Here is a 24715-nt window from a genome sequence, read left to right on the forward strand (position 1 = left end):
GCTCTGGTGTAAGGTGCTATAGTCTCAGCTGAAGTGTGTCTTCTCTCCTCTGAGACCCTGCGCTCTGGTGTAAGGTGCTATAGGTAGCAAATCTCTGAAACCAAGACCAGTAGAGAAGATGGCACAGCCCTAGCCAAAGGAAGAAACTTAATGTAAAAAGGCTGCTGGGCTACAGTTACTTAGACTGTCGGTGCTATTTGGGGTACTGTGCTTGGAGTTCTGATAGACTGTGCATCCCTCCCATCTTTCTTGTAGTCTCAGAAACAGTTACCAACTTTACTTGAAAGATAAAAAACATATCCAGGGACTGGAAAGATAGTTCATTAGTTAATTATTGTTCTTCTAAGGGAGCTCTGTCAGGTTTACAACATTTACGTAGGGCAGCATGCAACTTCCTACAACTCCATCTCCAGGAGGACTCAATGCCTCTGAACCCCGGCCCAGGATATCTGCCATGTGTACACCTAAGACACAGACACACCCACATGCTTTTAGATGTGTGCATGCAAAAACAAATTAGAAAAAAAACATACTTACAAAGAGCAGATAAATAGCTATGGTTCTGAGCTTTGAGTTACTGTGGACTTCAGAATATCCACCCAATATTTGTAGCTGTTCTGTTTGGTTTTGCTTATTTGTCTCCCAAGTGCCGAGAATAAAAGCCTACATCACCATGTGTGGCTTCTAGCTGTTCTTACAAGATGTCTGTAACATATTCTTATTTCTGTAGCCTCCTAGATGTCCCGGCTCAGGTAATCAAATGCATATTTAATTGAAGATAGGCTACTAAGCTGTGAAACACACCGAGAGGGTTGTTTGGTACTGATAGAGGGGGAGCTGAAGGTGTTGAGGGATGAAAAATAACTAGATATTATTTCAAACCAACAGACCACAGCACAAGGCTGTCTATCATTAGAAGAATGACACTATGATGGCAAGGGGAGAGAACCCTACCCTGTTGGGCAAATCACCACAATCATTTTTTGTTCTGTGTCTATATTTCCTGACAAAGTCCCCTAGCCACTGCACCTGGGGGCACCATTAGGCTATGGTAAAAACGAAGAAAAACTCACTTTATCTCTAACTGACTGCATTGGAGTTTGTACTATGCAAACAATTGTGTTCAGACTGAAAGGCCCAACGCTCAAAGAAAGACAATGTTCAAGAGAAGACCAAACCCCTGCACCTGAAGAAAGTATCCCTCACAGACCTGGCCTGGCCAAGAGCCTTTATTCCCCAACTCCCCATCACATACACAGCCCTTACCTCCTACAGCTCAAGGGATAATTGTGGTGAAAGAGGTGGGCAGTCATACTAAATTCAGAGTGGGAAAAAAGAACTACACATTTACTACCTGGGCAAGAAATACCTATGTCCTCCTGCCTCTGCTTTGACCCTTCAATACAGTTCCTCAAGTTGTGGTGACCCCCTAATCATAAAATTAATTTCATTGCTACTTTGTAACTGTAATTTGCCACTGTTGTGAACTGCAGTATGAGAATCTAATATGTAAGACTACTATGTGAGCCCTGTGAAAGATTGGTTGACCCTCGAAGGGGCCACACTCACAGGTTGAGAAGCACTGCTTATGGCAGGGCTGTCTGCCATTATAGTCAAGCTAGAGTCAAGGGGAGAAAGTGGATTGCTGCATAAAGCCATCTCAGTGGTTTAGCTAGTGAGAATGAAGGAGTAAGACTCCTCCCTTGAAGCTTTTGTTCCCGTTTTATCAACTTTCTATACCTGGTAGCAGCATACCTAGAAAGAGCAAACTGAAGAAAACAATCTCTCTTCTCAAGCAGAAGGCAATAGAGATAAACAGATAGTCTTATAACAGTTTAGATAGTTTTTGGGTTGGTAGCATATACCTGCAATCTTAGTACTGAGTTCCAGTATGGGATACAAAACAAGACACTGTTTCAAAAATCCAGACGGAAAAGTTCACTCTGAATAATGAAATTCAATGTGAAATAAAGTAAGTCATCATAGGAATGCAAACAGTATGATCTCTCGACACTGGGCTGTCCATAGAAGTACAGCACAGGACAACAGCTACAGGCCTGGGAGCGGGGACAGACATAGAGGCTGATTACGGGTAAAAAGACATAGCTGGCTAGGAATTCAAGTCTCGTGTTCGGTTACACAAACGGGTGAATATGGTTAGTTACAATGTACTGCATAATTAAAAGAGCCAGAAGAGACAAATACCATTGTTCCTAGGCCAAAGAAAAAACAAACAGGTTAGATGGTGTTTAGCAATCTACAGTTCCAAAGTTCACCAGCACACAGCACATAAAGTTAATATAAAAAAATGCTGAGGAATACATAAATTAGAAAAAATTGTATTTTGTCACACAGTAATTCAGAGCTAGACAAGGATAAGGTCTTGAGCTCAGGTGTTTACAAAGCTGAAATGGCTAGAGATCAGTGGTTGACAGCAGGCTAAGGAGAGGCAGCCACTTTGAATACAGGATGCATAATCTGCCAGCTCAGTACATAGGTTCTAAAGCAGTGCCCTCCTAATGCTGCAAAGTTCTTCATGTTGTGGTGACCCCAAGCATAAAATTATTTCATTGCTATTTCAGAACCGTAATTTTGCTACTATTATAAATCATAATGTAAATATCTTACATGCTACCTGGGGCTGTGACCCTCAGGTTGAGAACCACTGCTCTAGATGTATGAGGAGAACCTGGACCCAACAAAGGTTTCCGTCAGGACCATATACTCTGAGTCACTATGAAATCCCATCAGAGAGGCAGGCTCCAAGAGAAGATGATGTAGAACTAAGAAGCGAATAGGTAAACACAGACACTGCCACCTGGAACATGTGGGGCAATTGTCCTAACTGGCCATGTATGACTAGAAGAGCAATGGTAGCTTTACGTTTTCTGTACCAAGTTGTTCAAAGTTGTTTCATAAAATAAGTAACCAACTACTTCACAACTCTCTCAAATACTTCACTCAAAAATAAGTCATTAAAGTTGCCAAGATTGTTACGTGTATAAAAAAAAAAACAATTTTTAAAATAAATTGACTGTTCAGAGAACTGTTTTCAGCAAATGGTTCTGCCTGAAGAACGATAGAAGTCATGGTAGTGAGGGCCACAGAACTGAAACTGAATCCCAGGCCAGGGAAGCAATCTGTATGGAAAGAGCAGAGAAGAGCGCTTACTGGAAGAGGTTACTTTTCGTTTTGTTTGTATGAAACTCAGTTATGTCTGCATGTACAGTAGAAAGCCCTAGTAGTAGAAACTAAGCAATACACAAAGATCTGAAGTTCTACTAAAAAGGAAGAAAGATGGAAGCTAGCAGAATGAACAGCCACTGCCTATTTCTGGAAGAATCCTTCCTCTTGTTAGGTCACTTCCTTTTACCAGGCCAATCACAGTGTATCACTCACCCAAAGGCTCTGACGATCACCGGAGATTATAGGGAAGACATCTTAGCTCATCAGAAGAGCCCTATCTACCGCCAGGCTTGACACTGGTTTCTTACCTCACTGTTCTCAAGTATTTGGGGAAAATCAGTTTTGATTCTCATTTTCATCACCCTATCCTAACCCATCTTCTTTTGCTTGTAATATGCTATACCTCTCAGCAGCTTTTTATTTGTCAAAGAGAAAAATTTGGGATTGACTTTTTAACCTAATAGATTGAAAGCATCTTTCACCAGTATTTGGTGCTTATTGATTTTTCTCTTCTTATTCTTGGAGACTTTTTTGAAGTACTCTGCTTGACAATCATTCATGTTGTGTCAAAGCTGACACCCACCCACTACTGAGGTGTCCTCCACTCTTATACATAACTACTGTTTTAGATATGCTTGTCTTCTTTGTAGTCTCTGTAGGACCTAAACTGAATTAGAACCATCAACCTGTCAAGGGTAGAACTGTCAGGTTTTCCCCTTCGCCAGACATACCCTGTTCACTTTGCCATTATGCCCTACTGGTGTCCTAGAAGATTTATAAAAACTGAGTTTGTATTATCTTTCCTCTTCTTTGAAACCAATGGCCAGAGAACAGGGAGGTAAGCCATGGGGCGAGAAGAGATATGCCCACACCATAGGAGAAATACACATACCTAGGACAGACTGCAAGAATTCTAACATCTTTAGAATGAGCTAGTTACCTAAAGTTTGGCAAAAGGAAAAAGGAGGAGAAGGAGGAGAAGGGGAGGGGAGGGGGAGTGGGAAGGAGAGGAAAGAAATGAAAAGAAAGGATATGCATCTCATATGCAGGTTCAACTGAGCTGATGAGTGACAGGACAGAAAGAGTTAATTGACTTTCATTTAAGGTTTAGATTTTTGTTTTGTTTTGCTTACTGTCACACAAGTGAGCACATCTGATCTTTCAGAACTTCATGAGTGTCACATCCTAAACTTTAGTGCCTAAAGGGAAATTTCTGACTCAATTAACTTTCACTATAGAATACTATCAGAGGTAACCTAGCTAATGGCAAAATGAAGACAGTTGCTTCAAACGTGAAATTGTAAAAATGTAATTCATTACCACAGAATAAACAAAGGGCACCATTACACATAGTACCTCATGGTCACTAAAGGGAACTCTATCATAAATGAAAAATCAAATCCTAGCAGTGTCCACATTTAGGTTAGCTATATTTTTAAAAGCAAATGAATTAGTAACCTACCGTCTGTCTGAGATTTGCTGAGAAATATTGTGCTGGCCCGAGGATGGTCTGAAGGATTGAATTCCATGTTTAAATCTTTAAAGAAAGAAAGAAAGAGAAATTAAATAAATAACAAGTTGATTATTAGGTAGTCATAATTAATTTTCAACTTCTCCATTTTAAACTGTGGAAGCCGGTTTTTATGTTAGTAGATTCTTTTGGTTCCATTAAGAATACTGCTATTGAAAACTCTAGAAAAACAATACAAAACAAAACAAAAAACCACCCATATCTGATATGTTCCACAGGCGAGCTAGTGGCCTGAAAGTACACTGCCTTTTGAAAAGTCTCCTCTGCACTGAGAGGCCCTGAAAAGGTAGGAAGACTATTACACACAATTCTGTGTAAGTTCTGTACCTCTGTCAGGGCATGTGCTCCTCAGAAGTGAGCAAATGAGGTCTGAGGTCATTTAAAGTCACTGGCATGTTCATGCTAAAAGGTAGTGTTTGAAGTATAAGGGTCATGTGGGATCTGATGTGGGCCATGACAGGTATTCTATTCAGTCCAAACTTAAAAGAGAAACCAGACTAACACATAGCAATCTCAAGGTTTTGAATGTACAGAGAGTCACATGCATGAAACTTTTGAGTGTGTGTGCACGCATACACCCTTATTTTCAACATCTCTGGACAATCAAGACATTTGGTAGCACTAGGCCCCTCAGGTATGGCAGGGGCTACAAGTCCTTGTTCAAGTCTTCCTGTCTTCCCATTCCCATGGGCATTTGGTTTTCAGCCCTAGCTTTATCTCTAAGGATCAGGGGCTTCTCTACTTAGCTCAGTAACTTAGTATTCTATCAAAAACCATCCCAGTCCACATGTTATACAATAAGAAAAGAATGGTCTGACTCCAGAGCTGGGGAAATGGGTAATCCAAGCAAGAGAATTAAGTTCTGGGAGAAAAGAAAATCTAAACATTCTGGAAAGCCTGAATTCAGCTCCACTTACAGTACCAGAAAGAAAGTATTCGGGACTAAACCATTCCAACAAAATCTGCAAGAACCCAATCAACACTAAATAAAACAGATAGTGCCTATCTTTAGCTTTAAGAAGCAATGACCTAAAGATAAAAGGAGAAAAAACAGGATAGTCACAGAGATGATGAAGACAACACTAAATGCTTATTCACAAAGGTGCTGACATATTCTGGGCAAACATAAATGGGAGGCAAGTTCTTACACATAAACAGCTTTTAACTGCTTACCAAATTTGATTAAAGAAACAAAGTCTGAAGAGATAGATATCTTTGTGGTTAAAGTGCATGCTTGGTAATCAAGAAGACTACAGTTTGAATCATCAGAGCCCACCTAAATGCTGAGTAGGTATGGTGATTCATCTGTAATTTCAGACTTAGGAGACAGGGTTATTAGTGAGCTACATGTCTGATGGAAAGATCCTGTCTCCAAGAACAAGGTGTATCAGATCAAAGAACAAGGCCCCTCCACATACATGCACACATATTTGCATCTGCCCAAACGATACATGCATGCATGTACATGCATACATGCACACAAAACTGTGCTCAAATATACACATACCACACACACAGATGAAAACAAGTAAAAGAAAAAAAGAATCACTGACAGACTCTTAAGTAACTTAGTTCTTCTGGTACTTTAACTTTTGCTTCAGAGCACTGGAGTTTCACAGGTAAATGCCTTGAGAAGGAGGCTCTACAGGGAGAAGACGGGAAAGGAAGACACAATCTTTCAAACTTGCTTCAACTTGAACTAATAAGAGTCTTGATGTGAGATAGTCTCTTTCTGTTCAAATTAGGATCTTGTTACTTTAGAGAGTAGGTGGCAAATATGTTCCTTAGTATTTATGAGGACTTCTATATAACAAAGATGATAGCAAATATATAATCCTAACCAACTTTCAGAAAGCATGAAACAAAGTCACTACAAAAGCTGTCAACTAGAATAGAAGGTGTGTTTGTTGCTTGAAATAGGTGCCAGCACAAAGGCTGCACAGATGAAGTCAAAACCTCATATATTCAAACTTGAAACATACATCCTAAACTTGTCTATCAGACCACTTTAATTCTCCGTTACCATTAAAACACAGCAGAAGGAATTGTTAGAGAAACAGAACCAACAGCTAATACTTCCCTGCTGGGAGCCAGAATTATAGGACTGACAACTTGTTTTTATATCCCAGACAGTGTTTTGGAGCACAAGGCTGACAATCAGAAATAACAATGGGGCTACCACAGATTGAAAGGACTTCCAAGAAGAGCACAAGCATATCAAGTTTTAGTTGACCGAGACAACATAATATCTAGCAACCACTAAATCAATCCACCAAGAGTACTGTACTGACACAGACATACCTATGTCATCCACCAGGAAGCAGTGTGACATACTAGAAGAAATGCACAGGCATAATAAACACACAGTCCATAGAATTATCTGGTTTCCTCTACATAATGCAAGTGAACAATTTTTGCTTTTCTGAATGAGCACACTTTATAAGCATAGTCTTAAACTTTGTCTTCCCCATGTGTGTAATGGTCAAGTTTGTTCGCTGAACTCTCCAAACTTTACATTTTAAAGTGAAAATTCTAGAGGAAATCTTACTCTGCTTTTCAACAGAGCACACTGTACTGCTAGTGAGGTACCTAGCACTCTTCAATAGTTAGACATGTCAGGAAACATTTTCCTAAATTTTGGTACATGACTTTATTTTCTTGAGTCCTAACCCTTAGTAGTAGCCCCTAAATATAAAAAGCAACATAATAAAATTCAACACTGAGTGCAAACAGCATGTTACTATGGTATATATGAGTGTGAAAAAGTAGCAGCTGAATGCTCACAATGTAATGCTAGGTGCTCTGTTCTCAGAAGGTTTCTGTACTACCCCCTCAAAAACAAGAAAAACTCCAAAACAAAATAAACGCCAAACAAACAAACAAACACACTTCTTGTATTGAGATTTAACACTTATTATAAGGTACAGGTAGCTGAAACCTCAATTTAACCCAGTAGTTAAAAAAGATTAGTACTGATAGATGTGACTCTCATGCTAGGGGGAGGGAGAGGGGAGATGCACAAAGCTGATGAAACATCTGAGTGGATGGCATTTACTCAGTCCATCACCCTTCTATTCTGGAAAGACTCTTTAATCTCTACCTGGAGAAGCTGTCAGAGACCAACTGCCACTCATTCAACAAGTCAAGTGCTAGCATTTCCAAAAGCTGCTTCCTGTCACAGTAAGGCTCATTTTGGTTCTGGGCTCATAGCTCTGCTACCCAGTTTCCTGGTCTCCATAAGGTTCTAGTGGGAAGAAGAAAACACCAAGCTGAGGAAACCTCAGTGAAACCATGTTAGTAAATGAAGCAAATAGAACAGGTCCTCTTCTCCTCTGCCAGTTCAAACAGCACCCATCAGAAGGATTTAAACCAGCCCCAGAAAGAAAACTACTCAGAAAAACAAAAACAAAAAACATGTTTCTGTGTATGTAAAAGCATCATCATTTTTTTAAACTGGAGGAAAACTAAGCATATGATCCTATTCAGTCAACTAGAGTTACAGCTGCGATAAACACATGGTTTTCTAGAGCATGACGGAATCTCTGGACTAAGTTCCTTAAGAGTCTGGACAGCCATTAGGCAAATGCTCTGAAGCTGGGAAGAAATTGTGGAATGAAGTGAGAGTATGCACTGTGGGCCTGTTGTGGGGTGAGGAGTAGCAGCAGGAGGGGAGTGAGTCTACAGAATGGAGTTTTATGTCCTGACGTATTCAGGCAACTAGCTACAACAGGAACACTATACTTGACCATACCATAGATGGGTAAGGTCTGCACAACTAATCAAATGTGCTTCTACTTGAAAACCTTAGCCTATTCTTTCCATAAATATACACCAGAAAGAGGGTAGTAAACATGTCACTGGTCATAAGTGTTCCCCAAAGAATGCCTGAGACACTGAGAGAGGGATGACTCTTACAAGGTACAGAACTAGCAACCCGTCGAGCTTCCCAGCTTCTGAATATTCCCGCAGACCCATCTGCACACTTCCGGGTAAAAATCCAATGATAACAAAGTTTGGAAGTCAGCTTTTAAGAAATGCCCCACATCTGATTTTCTTATTCCACTCTCCTAGTGATGCCTATTTACTCTAGTTTTCTTAAAGGACCCTGCAGTGGTAAAGGATGGGCACTGACTGGGTCAACCAACACTCATCCCTGCCCCAGAAACCACTAACTAACTCCCCAGTGGTCAGGGACAAATCCACAAAAAGTATCCCCTAGGAAAACACCTAAAGCTACTTTTCCTTCTAGGGGAAGAAGGTGGCATTACTTGCAAATTTCTGTTAAACAAAGCACACATATGGAACACCTCCTACTCATAGAACTGTTCTTAAAATAACCAGAAGAAAAATGATTTAAAAAGTTTAATTAACATGCATTAAACATTTCAGAAAAAAATGAATTCCCATTTCTACATTTAGGATTTTCTTATAATTTTGTTTTAGGATGAGCCTGACACCATAATTTTAATTCATGATTTTAACATGTGTTCTGGATAGTTTTATATTAACTTGACAAAGGCTAAAGTCATGAGAGAGAACCACAATTTAAAAATGCCTTCATAAAGATCTGCTGTATGAAGCCTGTAGGTCATTTACTTAATGATGGGGAAGGACACAGCCCAATATGGGTGGTGCCATCTCTGGGCTGGTAGCTCTAGGTTCTATAAAAAAAAAAAGCAGGCTTAACATGCCATAGGAAGGAAACCAGTAAAAAGCACCCTCCATGGTCCCTGTATCAGCCTTCAGATTCCTACCCTGTTGAGTTTCTGTCCCAATTTCCTTTGATGTGAATAGTGATGTGGGAATGTAAGCCAAATAAACCCTTTCCTCCCCAAGTTGCTTTTGTTCATCACAGTTAAAGAAACCCTAACTAGAATAGCATGGGGCTCATATAACTGAGCCTCTTATAAGGGAGTTTAAAACTGGGGCCAGGGAAGTACGAAGTGCCTCAAACCTACCAACCTGAGTTTGATCCCTGGAATCTACATGGTAGAAGGAGAAAACTAATTCCTGAAGTTTTCCAGTTCTTTACATGGGCACTGTGGCATAATCATGTATGTGTAGACACACACACACACACACACACACAGAGAGAGAGAGAGAGAGAGAGAGATGGAGAGAGACAATAAATATAACTATGAAATTGGAAAGCCTGAGTTTGTATGAAAGTGTAATAAATGTGCAGGCATCAATAATGATGAAATATGATGTCTTGAAGCCTTTTTTTCTCTTGTCTTTCTCTCTTCCCCCGGTCCCCTTTGTCTCCTTCCCTCTCCCAATAAACGCCTTGTGGGGGAAAAAAAAAGATACCTTGCAACTCAGCTATAAGCAAATTTTAGGCACCTTAGAAAGAACTGAAAGCAAGACCTCCCTAGATTGTGTTTCAGCATCCAATTCTACAGGACAAAGGGAAGATGTCTAGCCAAGGAATGTGGACAGATGACTAAGAGCATCAAAGTCAAGGGACAGAGTTACACTGGACAGAAAGGAGACATCATCACCAGAGATGTTAAGGTGTCTAGAATCAAAGCACATGGAAATGGATGGGGGCTGAGAAATGAAGTCACAGCTATAGAATAGGAAATCATCTCTGAGAATGTAAGAGGAAACGGCTATCGTATCAAACATCAGGAAAAACACATACAATTCACGACCAACAGTGGACTCGAGTGCAAGCAACGTTGGCAGGATAGCTAACAAGAAGGCGCTCTGAGCATGATACTGATGCACTTCCTCAAGGATTTTTAGGGAAAAACACTTTCTCTCTGAATCACAGACACAATATTAATAGGTGACAAGGCAGATAGAACAAAGACTGTTCCTACAGTTATTTTAAACCCAAGAACCTGAAGATTATTTTCAACCAGTCCATGTGACTTACATTTCTTCTAGAATTTCTGACAATCAAATCTAGTCATGTGAGCAAGTGAGGTAATTATCTATCAGAATTTCACTTTCAGACCAGATAAATATTTTTAATTCTCTTTTTAAAAATTTAAATTCCTATTTCATTCTGTAACTGTGAATCCTACCCCCCACACATTCCAGTTCAGGACAACGAATCAGTAAGGAGGAAATGCAAGCACGGAGGGTCGCCTCAAACAGAAGGAAATGAGAAGCACAACAACTGATGAAATAAGATGTGACTACAAAGGCAGAACTAACTGTTCAGAATTCCATCAAGACTGTTATGCTCTAGGGAAAGGCACTAGGCTGCCAGATGGGCAAGGTTTGCATTCAGAACTGCTTTGCTGAAGACCAAAGAAATGTGTATCAGCATTCTACTATCAAAAGATTTAAAGTGTGATCTAAAACCATCACCATTTTTAAACAGTCCATCTCATCTGCAGAGCTGAACCAATGATAAGGCAATTAATCTGGCACCACAGAAGCCCCACTATAAATATTTTTATTCCATCCAAGCATACAAGTGTGCCCACATTGGGATCTGGTCAACGTTGCACAGAGAGATGAGACAAGAAGAGATGTCTTATCTCTTTATAACATACCTAGTCTGGTCCCTTTAATAATAACTTGATTTCCTTTTCTAATTCTCTTATCAAGATCAAGTGCCACACTATGGCACAAAGGCCAGTTTAATGTGATCTATGCTGCTTGTGACACAATGCCTCAGGGCTGTTTACAGTCAAAGTGAAGTCCATCCAACTTCTGGCAAATCAACCTTTGGAAGGGTTCAGTGCTTGACAACAATGGCTCTGCCCTGGATGCCTCTGCTCTCTAGGGAAATGGTTTTTTCTCTCCGCTGCCAAGGGTGCTGACTATGGATGTTGAAAGACCCTAGACTAGGAGTAGCTTGGGCACTAAGAGTAAAACAAACAAACAGCACTTTGGTTGCCTTTTCTCCTGATACTATGTCCTGAAATAGAAATGTGTGTGAGTCAGGTTTGTAGTTACAGAGTGAAACAGAAGTTAAAATTTTAGAAAGAGAATTAAAGTGTTTATCGGGTCTGAAAGTATATGAAAATCTGATAGGTGACTACCTCATTTGCTTACATGGCTAGATTTGATTGTTAGAAATCAAAGGGCAAAGGACTCCACTTTCTCAGTGTTCAGGTGAGTCTTAACACCCACAGAAAAAGCAAACTCTAACAGGGCAGGAGAAAGAGAAAATTCCCGTGTTCCACGAAACACTGTATGGTGCAATGTTTTTCAGACTATGGAATTGATTTACATGATTCTGACTCATGAGAAACCTAATAGGCAATATGGAGTGCAAAAATATTACTCATATGATAATTCATTATGAAAAGCAGGCTGGAATCATATGTGAATACACTTTCTTGTTACAGGCTTCATTCATCCTCTAAGCATTCTCAGCATTGTGGAAAGCCATAAGCAGAGGAGGGAAATACCCACGGTCAGTGGAGAGGCTTCCTGTGGCACAGCCTTAATTAAGCAGGCAGCATACTACCAGGTTCTTTCCTTTTCTTGGGGTGGGGGGAAGTGGGGCGGAGAAAGAGTTTCTCTGCATAGCCCTGGCTGTCCTGGGATGTCACTATGTAGACCAGGCTGGCCTAAAATTCAGAGATCTGGTTGCCTTACCTATGGCCATCAGAAATCTCACGTATTTATATTATGATTCATAGCAGTAGCAAGATTAGTCATAAATAAACAACAAAATCTTAGTGTTTGAGGTTGGGGCGCTCACCACAACAAGAGAAACTGTATTAAAAGGTTGCAGTGTTCAGAAGGTTGAAAAGCACTGATTTAGAAGAAAGAAAGAAACGGGCACTAGTGAGAACATTAAAACTTAAGCCACAGTTTACATTTACCTCTAAACAAGAGCACTTCCGTCCTGTAAGTGGGATTATGCTTCCTTTTTAAACACCAAGCACGCATTGCCACTGCTCTAGCATAAACAGAAAAGGTGAACTGACAATGTAAGTGGAGGAAAAAGTCTACAGTTCTCATTTCTGCATCATATTAAATGATCTAAAACTTTAAAATACAGACCAACAAAATCTCAGTTGTAGAGAAAACTCCCTGTACAACTGCACCAGTGTTCTGGGCCTGAGCAGGAAGGCAACCAGTGTCAAGGACATTTCCAACCTTGCAGCCAACAGCTGTACCTGCAACATAGAGCCACACTACTACCCTTTATTCATGTAGAAACAAGAGAAAAGTAGTGCACTAGAAATAAGCCTAGGTTATCATGTATTATTATTCGAACCATTAAAGAATAAAAATAGACTGCTTCAAATACCTCCTTAGCCTGTAAAACTGAAATAAGCTACAAAGGAGAAGAGTAGAAGGTACTTGTAGTCCCCATATCACTGCCATTCTGGTCTTACACATATATGCCAAGTACTACGGCAGTCAAGACTAGCTACTGAGAAGAAGCTCCTGGCCCACTTTTGCTTAAAGTTAGCTCCCCAGGACATGGAGTCCCTGCTTTAGAGCTGTACTGACTGAGGGGTGAAAACCAAGAGTCCCCTACCCCACCCCCTTGCCTGCTCCAGTAACAAGCTTTGCTTGTGCTGGCCTTAGAAGAAGCTCCAGGTGAGATGGTATCTACCTTCAAGCGCAGGGGGAGATCTTATTTATCCAATACCTGCTGAGCACCACACACAAAAGAGTGAACACTAAAGGAACCAAACCTAGGGAGCCCTGGAAAATCTCCTAGCTCATGTTTTCAGTTTAGGTTGTAGTCTATCTATACTATGGTTTCAAAGAGACCATATTAATCAGTGGCCATTTTAAGAAAATGAAAAATCAATCATTCATTCTGATCTGAATAATATAGTGAGATTTGCAACTTTTTGCTAAGTGCCACACACACACACATACACACACACACACACACACACACACACACACACACACACACCATTCTAAGAATAAACCACGGAGCTCTAAGCCCTACCAAACAGAACACCTGCACAGAACACATCTAATCAAATTCTGTTTCTCTCCTGCCCCACTTAGACTTCACTTTTGCATAAAAAAGGGATAGGGCAGGAGAAAATCTTTTTGCAACTTACATAAACATGTTTATATACACCAATTCAATTCATACTGGCCGAGTCTTTATCAATGATCTCTTTTATACTAAAAAATACATGTTTATCCTATATAATACTCTTTAGAACACACTTATTTGCATTGTGTGAAGATATACAGTATATTAGTAAACTTTTAAAAAGCAAAGAAATTTAGGGATTATGATTTCAAATAGAATTGCACGTATGAAGGATGTTTGTGTGTGGCTATGCACAGATAAGTGCAGGTCAGAAACCACAGGCATTCCCTCAGAGCTGGAGTTGCAGGTGGGTTGTAAGCTGCCTGAAGTAGGTGATGAGAACTGAATTTGGGTCTCCTGCAAAGAGCAGCTGAACTATCTCTACAGCAGCCAGATAACACATTTTTATAAACTACTAAACATTTTGTTTTTAACAGCAAAAGGTTGTAGAGTTAAAGCTTCCCAGCACCATGTTTCTGAAAACAGTTTTTGGAGGAAGCCAGTTTCTAAGGTCACAGGCAGTAAGAACCTAGGAAACAATAATAAGTATTATTTGGTAAATAATATGTGGTACAAAATATTACACTTAGGCAGCAGAGGGAACTACAAACAAAGCTCCAGGAAAGCAGCTGCACCTTCTTTTGAATTTTCTTCAAGATTGACCAACGGATTACATTTGAATAAGTGTGGAGAAATCGAAATGCTACAGGTCCAGAGCCCAAACACATTTTATCTTGGGCTATTTTAGCCCCCTAAATAGTCATTTCTTGCCTACCTCTTGCCAAATACCCTGTGATTTAACCGATAAAACCTTTTCAAAGTATTAAATGAAAAACTCCTAGTTTCAGCCAAGCAGTAATGGTGTACTCCTTTAACCCAAGCACTGGGGAGGCAGAGGGAGGCAGATCTATGTAAGATAGAGAGGCCAGACTGGTCTACAGAGCACTTCCAGGAAAGCCAGGGTTACACAGGGAAACCTTACAACAACAACAACAACAACAACAAGGGAAAACAAAACAAAACCCTCCTAGTTTCCACCAAGGAAAAACTAAGAACGTCAACAGATAGCATAAGCCCTATAGTTCCACACTTACGTTTAATCAGCCTAATGATTCCGCAAATGTATTTGCAAAGTGTCAATATATGACTATTTCTTGTTACTATAAAAATTTCATCAGAAAATTACTATGTTGTGATACATAACTGGAGGTGACCCTACTCTGTGTACCCAGGTCATGATAATTCTTATTTGGTCAGGATAAGCTATTCCCTTTAAGGTAAGACTATGCTTGTTGCATCAACACTATTCAGTAATAATTCCCAATGCATTAACGTGCCAGGCACATTCTAAGAACTTCACATACAAACATTTGCAGGGATAATCTCTTTGTGCACCATGTAAAGGTTGTCTTTGTATTATTTAAGTGATGATCCCTATACGAGCAGAGAGATGAGTGCAGGCCAGACTTTGGTATTGGTAGTTTTATGAAGCATCACCTGTCTCAGATTTTTGTAAATATTCTTCTCTACCACCTTCTGATTGATCAATAAAGAGCTGATCAACCAATTAGATGGGCAGAAGAAAATAGGGTGAGACTTCCAATTTGAGTGGTTGTGGTGGTAGGAGTCCCACAGAGACCAGAGATGGGAGAGGGAGAGCAAAAGGGAGAGGAAAAGTAAAGAGGAGGACCATGAGGAAGGCAGAGGGTCCAGGAGAAGAAGGTTGCCAAGGGATTTGGCATGAGGTCCAAATGAGAGACATGCTATGAGGAGCACATGTAGACAGTGATCCAGGGTGACACTGCAAGTAACACAGAGCCTGTGGCTGGGAGGTAAATAAATTAGAGGGTTAGAGTAGCTCAGACCCCCACCCCCACCCCCCGCACGAGCTCATATCTCTAGCTGCATATATGTAGCACAAGATGGCCTAGTTGGCCATCACTGGGAAAAGAGGCCCCTTGGTATTACAAACTTTATATGCCCCAGTACAGGGGAATGCCAGGGCCAAGAATCAGGAGTGAGTGGGTAGGGGAGCAGGGCGGAGGGAGGGTATAGGGAACTTTCGGTATAGCATTTGAAATGTATATTAAAAAAATATCTAACTAAAAAAAAAAAAAGAATAGCTCAGAACCTGCCCAGCTTAGGTTTGTAATTTGTTAATAAAAATAACCAGGTCTCTGTGTCTATTATTTGGGAACTAAAATGGGTGTAGAAATCCCCCCAAAGAAATACATTTACACACATAATCTCCATTTGGGTTGAGAATGAAGACCAGAATGCAGGCTGTGTTTGGTTAGCATGTTTAAGGGCCAAGTTGGATACCTAGACTTTCAAAACACACATTTATTATGCAGATAAATTAATAAATGATAAATAGGTAGGCAGGGCTTCATTTTGTCAATAAGGAAAGGATTCAAAGTCATACAAATAGTGAGACTGAGCATGGCTTCTCCCTCCAGCGCCACAATTGAGGTCACACCCACAAGTCCTACACTGACTACTCAGGTGGCCAAGAACGGGAGACCAGGTAGGCCACACTACTACTCTGCTAAAGGAACACAGGAATAAAATGACACCTAATGGCATTCTGCTAGACTCCACAGATCAGTGTCTGCTCAGTCATTATCAGAGAAGCTCCCTGTTGCTATAGATAGGAACTAACAGAGAGCCAACAACGGGGCATTGGGCAGAGCGTGAGAGAACTTGGAACACTCAGTCCTAAATGGAATGTCTTTATCAATCCCCTCCCCTCTGCTCAGGGCTCAGGAAGTCATGCAGAAGCAGAGGCAGAAAGATTTTAAGAGCCAGAGAGGAAAAGATGACACCAAGTGACCTTGCCTTCCAGACACAACAGGACAGACAGACATATGAACTTAGACTGTGACAGCATTCTCAGGTCTAAGTCAGATAGGGAGCCAATGCTGAGAGAGAACTAGACACAATCTCCTACCCTAACCAACCAAGAAGCTATCTCCAATTGACAACTGCTTCCAAAGGAAAAATAAATTCTCTCCAATGGAGTCTCACTGAGTAGGCCCCATGCCCAGCAGTAGGTCGCCGGCACAAAACTGTTTGCTTCATACTGCTTACTGGTTTTTTTTTTTTTTTTTGTAAAGTATACTACAGTTTCTAGTTTTGGGCTTTTATGAGTTCCTTGTGCTTTTTTTTTCTTCCTAAAATAAGTTCCTTGTGCTTTTCATTTCCTAAAAAGAGATAAAAGGCATGGAGCTAGATAAGTGAGAAGAATCTGGGAGGAGATTGGAGGTAGGGGTATGATCAGAATATACTATATGAATTTTCAGTAAAAAAAAAAAAAGAAAATTCAAACTTAAAAACAAATCATTCTAGAAAAATCCTGATTGCTCCTTAAATTGTCCCCATAATTTTTCCAAGATTCCCACCTCCCCTTGGGCACTATACTTTGTTTTTAAGTTTCCCTCTTTTCTCCTTTCCTCAATACCTGCCTTTTTAGAACTGCTCAACACTCTGGTGCTATCATACATAAGCAAAATATGTCCACGAGATGAACATCACTGCCCTCACTCATTACTCCATCAGAAAGCTTCCCTTCCACTGTTCTATGGGCTAGAAGAATCAATGCTATGAGGTCAGTGTGCATCAGATGCATACACAGGGGTTAACAAGGTTTACAGTTATGACCCACACTACTTTTTGTTATAACATAAGCTTTCTCCTCCAACCCCTTTCTCTCGGTCTCTGTTTCTCTCACAAACACACAGACAGACAGATAGACAGACAGACATGCACAAACACATAGATGCACCAAAACTTACACCATGATGGCCAGCAACTGTTCTTCATGGAGGGCCAGGGACATAACCCTCATTCCAACTATTCAATCTGTGATTCAGAACAAAAGTATGGATTTTTTGTAATAAATGGATACACAAGTTTGGATTTATTGTAATAAAACTGTATTTTTAAAAGCAGATACCAACTATACTATTTTCCATGCTCTGCACTAAGCTCTGCACTAATGTGGGGTTTGCCCACATTAGCTAGGTCTATGGAGAAAGGGCTTCCATTTTCCCCAGTGTGCTCGCTCATTTCCTTTCTGCTGCTCCAGCTGCCTTTAAACTTCAGAGTCTGAAGCCTCTGGTTTCTCAGTATTTCTAGCCTAGTCAGCTCAGCTTACATGCCAACTTCTGCATCTGAGCTTGTTGCCACCTTCCACAGGAAGAGTTTGCCTTACTGAAGCCAGGCCAAGCCAAGCAATCCGCAAAGGCCCAGGTAGTGCTGTCCCTCTGACACTCACACTCCTTGCGTTATGCCCTAGTCCTCCACATGCTTTCTCCAAACTTCTAAACTGTCACTTAACAGTAGGTCCAACTCTTTAGCACTTCTTCACCTTACTTAACTGACAAATGGAAATGTTATTTTATTGCACCATTGTCTTCTTAAGGAAAATCATCTTAAATCAAAAGGTGCTCTTTCCAGAGAAACACCATTTTATTCTTTGGGGGGGTTAGGGGGTAGGAAACAGTTTACCAAACTAATACACTCTGGCCTTTTCACTACACTAAGGCCAAATTCAAGCTGCATTGAAATTAAGAAAACAAGAAGTGCACTCAGTGCAGACAGGCACAGAAGAAACACTGTGTTGCTCTGTGAGGCCACAAACATCCAACATCTGGGAAAGCTCTGTCAGACTTGTCACTCACTGTTCCTTCCAAATTGAAAGTATTTTCAAAGTAGGCTGCTTCTGCTTGGCTAACAACAGTGTAAAAGCCAACTTGTTCCTGGCTAACAATGGCTTCATTCTACAACATGGTAAAAACAAAGACTACATTCACAGCAAGTAACCCAGTCACCTGTCAACACCTCTGAGACTCCGTAGAATCATTCTAGCTCCTTAAAGGACTCTGTGTGATCAGAAATGCTCATGCACAGAATGATCTCTCCACTTGCAAATACAGTACTCTCTGCTGAATTAAAAAAAAAAAAAAAAAAAACAACAACGACATGCACTGTAAAAGCCTCAGTACCTTTGAAACACAACAGGAAATAAAAGAACCTATCATGTAGGAATATGTCACTACATAGGAACAGGAACACTGTTAAGACAGAGAGGTGGAAAAGAGATGTCTTAAAATAACACCACCACACAGACTCTACGTGTGTCTTAGCTGACATGATCTGTGAGGTGACAAGGAACACATGGCATAATTAAAAAATATTAGTCACAAAGGATAGCAACCAGGAGTGAGACATGTAGGGACTACAGCCTCTATTACACTTCTGCATCTCTACTCCAGTCTCCATTATTTTTGCTGTGGTGTGTGAAGTCTCGTTTCTCCCCACTGACAATAGCTGTTCCTCAACTGTTCTAACATCTCTATATTTAAAAGTCTCTGTATGGCTAGTGTGATCAGTGTAGAAATCTGAAAGCTTGTTCTAAAATCCTAGGAAGTCATTGATATGTAAAGTAAGGAGAAATATGGAGCAGGAGATAAATCCAGACCCCATTAGTTTTGTGATGACCTTTAACAAAAAAAAAAAGCAGGCAGGCCCACCCCTTCCTGTCCCCATTACTACTTCTAACAATCATAGAGCTGAAACAGACCAGGTAAACCTTTGCAGAAAGCCTGACGCTGGGTCTAGAGATAAGGACAAAGTCAATGACAGATGCCATTCCTAAGGGAGAAAACAATGTCTATAGTAAATTCATATGCAAGTAGTGTACAGGAAAGGGTTACTGATCTCAGAATGAACCCATTCTTCCTTCCAGCTCATTCTGGAAGGTTGTTAAGAAATACCATGGGAGACAGTAATAAACTGTATTCAGGTTTTCAAACCTGGTTTAAGAGAATGTAATGGATTTCCATTCTTTTTATTCAATGAAGAGCATGCTATTCATTCAAGAGCCTCTGACTGGCAAATACTGAATAGTCTGAAGGAAGGAAGGAAGGAAGGAAGGAAGGAAGGAAGGAAGGAAGGAAGGAAGGAAGGCAGGCAGGCAAGTAGGCACTTTGTTCTTCTGAGAACTCTATCTTACTAACATTTAAACTTTCCTTTGCATATTTTAATTGGTTATTTTATTTATTTACATTTCAAATGTTATCCCCTTTCCCAGTTTCCCCTTACCTTGCTTCTACAAAGGTGCTGCTCAACCCATCTACCCACTCCCCCCCTCCCCTCACCACCCTAGCATTCCTCTACACTGGGGCATCAAGCCTTCACAGGACCAAGGGCCTCCCCTCCCACTGATGCCATATAAGGCCTCTTCAGCTCCTTCAGTCCTCCTAACTCCTCCACTGGGGTCCCTGTGCTCAGTCTGATGGTTGCCTTTTAGCATCCACATCTGTATTGGTCAGGATCTGGCAGAGCCTCTCAGGAGACAGATGTATCAGCCTCCTGTCAGCAAGCCCTTGTCAGCATCAGCAAGAGTCTGGGTTTGGTGTCTTCACGTGGGATGGTTCCCCACTTGGGGTAGTCTCTGATGGCCTTTCCTTCAGTCTCTGCTCCATTATTTGTCCATTTTTTTTCCTTTAGACAGGAGCAATTCTGGGTTAAAATTTTGGAAATAGGTGGGTGGCCCCATCCCTCAACTGGGGAGCCTTTCCTAACCTCTAGATATGGTCTCAACAAGTTCTCCCTCCCCTTTGTGGGGTATTTCAGCTAATGTCATTCCTGTGAGGTCCTGGGAGGCTCTTGCTTTTCTAGCATCTGGGACTTTCTGGTTGCTGCTCCCAGTTCCCCATCCCCCATTGCTACACACTCTGTTCAATTTCTTGACTGTCTGTACATCTCCCCCATCTCCTCCCATACCTGATTCTGCCCTTCTTTATCCCCTCTCCCTCTTCTCTTCCTCCCAAGTCCTTCCCACCCTCCACTTCCCTTAATTATTTTGTTCCCACTTCTAAGTAGGACTGAAGCACCCATTCTTTGGTCTTCCTTCCTCTTGAACTTCATGTGGTCCATAAGTTATGTCATGGGTATTCCACACTCTAGCTTAATATCCACTTATCAGTGAGTACATACCATGTGTGTTCTTTTGTGACTAAGTTACCTCACTCAGGATGATATTTTCTAGATCCATCCATTTGCCTAAGAATTTTAGGAAGTCATTGTTTTTAATAGCTGTTTTTAGTAGTCCATTGTGTAAAGAAGGTATTACATTTTCTGTACCCATTCCTCTGTTGAGGGACATCTGAGTTTTGTCCAGCTTCTAGCTATTATAAATATGACTGCTATGAACATGTTGGAGCATATATCATTATTATATGTTAGAGCATCTTCTGGATATATGCTCAGGAGTAGTATAGCTGGATCCTCAAGTAGTACTATGCCAAATTTTCTGAAGAATTGCCAGACTGATTTCCAGAGTAGTTGTACCAGCTTGCAATCCCACCAAAAATGGAGGAGTGTTCCTCTTTCTCCACATCCTCACCAGCCTCTGCTGCCACCTAAGTTTTTGATCTTAGCCATTCTGACTGGTATGAGATGGCATCTCAGGGTTGTTTTGATTTGCACTTCCCTGATGACTAAGGATGTTGAACATTTCTTTAGGTGTTTCTCAGCCATTCGAGTTTCCTCAGTTGAGAATTCTCCTTTTAGCTCTGTTCCCCACAGCATAAATTTAAACAGCAAGATATGTGTGGATCTATTTGGAGTTTCTTTTTTTTTTTCCTTTTCTTTTTTGGTTTTTTGAGACAGGGTTTCTCTGTGTAGCCCTGGCTGTTCTGGAACTCACTCTGTAGACCAGGCTGACCTCGAACTCAGAAATCCTCCTGCCTCTGCCTCCCGAGTGCTGGGATTAAAGGTGTGTGCTACCACCACCCGGCTATTTGGAGTTTCTTAGAAGTTAATAAAAACCTAATGAAGAAAACAAAACAAAACAAACAAACAAGAAAACACAAAGTACTTTTGTAACTATTACAAATGAAAGTGGAGGCAAGGAAAGGCATACAAGGTCACCAGCCAGGATAGTAGGAAGTCAAATGTGAACACACATCTGTTGGGGTCTAAAGAAAACATTTTAGCATGATTGTATGATAGCTACAAGAAGGCATCAAGTGAAAAAATAAGAAAGTCCATATAGAAAAATATCAACATCTACATGAATAAGAAATATGCTAAAAGGAGATGACAAAAAGGGATAAATTATCTTAGAGTAAGGTTCAAAGCAGATACTTGGCTGCTTGTTTGTGATTATATGCCATTTTCTAAATTTGTTTGGTGAGAACCTACCAATGCTATAAAGAGAAGCAAATACAATTTTTATGAGCAATGTTTTTAGAAGAATAGCTGTCAGGCAAATGAAAGTCAGAACAAATGGCTCAAAGATACCAAGTCATTGAGTAGAAAGTGCTGAGATATCAAGAAACTGGTTTTCTAGGAACGACTGCATAGAAAAACAAGGCATTTACCATGCATGCCTGTAATTCCAGCACTAAGACAGCTAAGACAGGAGAATCCCAAGTTCAATACTGTTCTTGCTTGGATTTTAAGAACTGGACACAAGCTAGAGTTATCTGAGAAGAAGACTCAACTGAGAAAATATCTTCATCCAGCTGCCTGTAGGCAAGTCTCTAGGGCATTTTCTCAATTAATGAATGATGTAGGCAGGCCCACCTTAATGCAGTGGTGGCATCATCCCAGGACAAGATAGTCCAGAGGACTATAAGAACGCAAACTGAACAAGCCATGAGAAAGAAGCAAGCCAATAAGCAGCATGGCTTCATGGCTCCTGCTTTATTTAGCTCCTGCCTTTGACCTTAGATTGAGGGAGCCTGGAACCTTTTCCTCCTCAAGTTGCTTTTAGTGATGAGGTTTTACCACAACAACAGAAACTGAACAGGAGTTAATACACCTGCCACAATTAAGACTCACAGGGCTGTAAATATTGAGTGGTAATGTATGCATGGGATGCACTCAGCAGTCCCTTTCAAACTTTTAACAATATTTTACTGTATTTCAGATAAATTAAAGATCAGATAAAAACAGAGACAAAAACATCAAGTGACTAGTATACACATACACACACACACACACACACACACACACATACTTGAAATATGTTACTGGGCCAAGGATGAAAAATTGTGTGAGTCCAATAATTCAAGACCACACACTGCAAACTGTCATTTCAAAGGAAAGCAAATGGATAATTCAGCCTCCAACACCTATTAGCACTCAGAGGAAGCTGCAGAGGCCAGGTCACATGTCAACTGTCATCTTCCTGAAACACTGCCTCTCTCTGGGCTGTGAAAATAGATAATATATAAGTTCTTTTAAGATGATATTTATTCCTATTTTAAAATGACACCTGGTAGAGCTGCTAAGGCAGATATTGAGATAAGAAAAAATGTATTGCAGCTTATGCCCTTTATTACCTTTATAGTTAAAATACTGGCCTTTTCACATTTTCATATTGAATTTTCTTCCTTGTTGAAGAATTAAAAATTAAAACATTAAAAACATTTCAATTTTTAAATTTCAACAGTTACATTTATGAAAACTAAATGTGAATTTGTTTCTGTTTCACATTAAGGGCAATTTCAACTGGTGATACTTAGGTATCACTGGAGAAAGGCAGGATAGGAAGGGAAAGTTACAAAGACATGGAAAAGAGAAAAGAGTTCTTTTCCTTCCTCGTGTTTAAACCTCTTGCCAGATGAAAGTTAAAAATTCTAACACAGGGGCCGGAGATATGGCTCAGTGGTCTGGTCAAGATCATTTACTACTTTTGGAGAGGACCAGAGTTTGACACCCAGCACCCAAATGGTACCTCATAACCATCTCAACTCCAGTTCCACAGGAATTGGAAACCTCTTTTTACTTCTATGGGAACCAGGCACTCGTGTGGCACACATATATGCATGCAAGCAAAGCACTCATACACATAAAATGAATTAATTAAAAATAAAATAAAATAGAATAAAAAGAATTCCAAACTGTACTGGCTAGTTTTGTGTTAACTTGACACAGTTGGAGTTATCACAGAGAAAGGAGCTTCAGTTGAGGAAATGCCTCCATGAGATCCAACTGTAAGGCATTTTCTTAATTAGTGATCAAGGGGAAAGGCCCCTTGTGGGTGGGACCATCTCTGGGCTGGTAGTCTTGGTTCTATAAGAGAGCAGGCTGAGCAAGCCAGTAAATAACATCCCTCCATGACCTCTGCATCAGCTCCTGCTTCCTGACCTGCTTGAGTTCCAGTCCTGACTTCCTTTAGTGATGAACAGCAATGTGGAAGTGTAAGCTGAATAAACCCTTTCCTCCCCAACTGCTTCTTGGTCATGATGTTTTGTCCAGGAATAGAAACCCTGACTAAGACACAACCCAAATTGTATTCGCTTAAGTAAGGCCTTTTTCTCTCACCAGTTATAAATCTGCAGTTTCCTATAATCTGACCAGAAACCGTTATGGACATGCCCTAAATGCCTCCTGAAAACACAGTGGTTCCTGATTCATCAGAGCACACCTGTACTGAAGGTACCTCCAAACTACCCTATAGTCTCCACAATCAAAAAGGGAAACAGACAGATGGAGTCTTTCAGAAATCTTCTGAACAACAAAATTCAAAGAGTTCCCAAATGCTATGGTCATCCTAAGGTCATCACTAGATCTCTTAGGAATGACTCTCCTTTGGGAAGCCACACTGAGGCTCTGGGATGTACCTTATCCTTTTCCTGAGATCCCTTCCTTCTATTCACTTAGTCACTAAGTCACTCACTCATTGTGGATGCTTTTCCTCTGTGTATGTATGTGTCTCACATGTGTGCTTAATCCCCCTAGAATGAGTTCCAGATGTTTGTGAGACACCATGTAAGTGGTAGGAGTCAAGCCTGGGTCCTCTAGAAGAGCAAAAAGTGCTGACTTTTGACTGCTGTGCCATCTCTTCAGCCCTTTCCTTCTCTTTTTAAATAAATGCCAAGACTGCTTCATGCTGGCTTGTCTTAACTTCACTCTTTAGTGTGTGGCCAAGCAACTGTTTTCTTCTAATTGGTAAATGGAGGTGTCTGATAAAGAATTCTCCTGGCTCCTTTGGGTGACAG

The 24715-nt window shown here is 40.6% G+C and overlaps 1 protein-coding gene across 2 annotated transcripts in view; it reads right to left on the bottom strand.

Moving 5' to 3' along the window:
* Window positions 1-24715, bottom strand: part of Ccny (cyclin Y) — a 143892-nt gene that overhangs the window by 70044 nt on the left and 49133 nt on the right. The window contains exons 2-3 of one of the 2 annotated variants that reach the window (XM_029472158.1): window positions 17492-17558; window positions 4649-4723 (exon numbers count right to left, since the gene is read on the bottom strand). In XM_029472158.1, coding sequence (XP_029328018.1) covers window positions 4649-4723; window positions 17492-17519 — 103 coding nt within the window. In that variant the 5' untranslated portion in view covers window positions 17520-17558. The remainder of the gene's footprint in view (window positions 1-4648; window positions 4724-17491; window positions 17559-24715) is intronic. The other variant, XM_021150564.2, reaches the window with a different exon arrangement.

Source organism: Mus caroli, chromosome 18 (assembly GCF_900094665.2).
Source record: "Mus caroli chromosome 18, CAROLI_EIJ_v1.1, whole genome shotgun sequence".
NCBI lineage: Eukaryota > Metazoa > Chordata > Mammalia > Rodentia > Muridae > Mus > Mus caroli.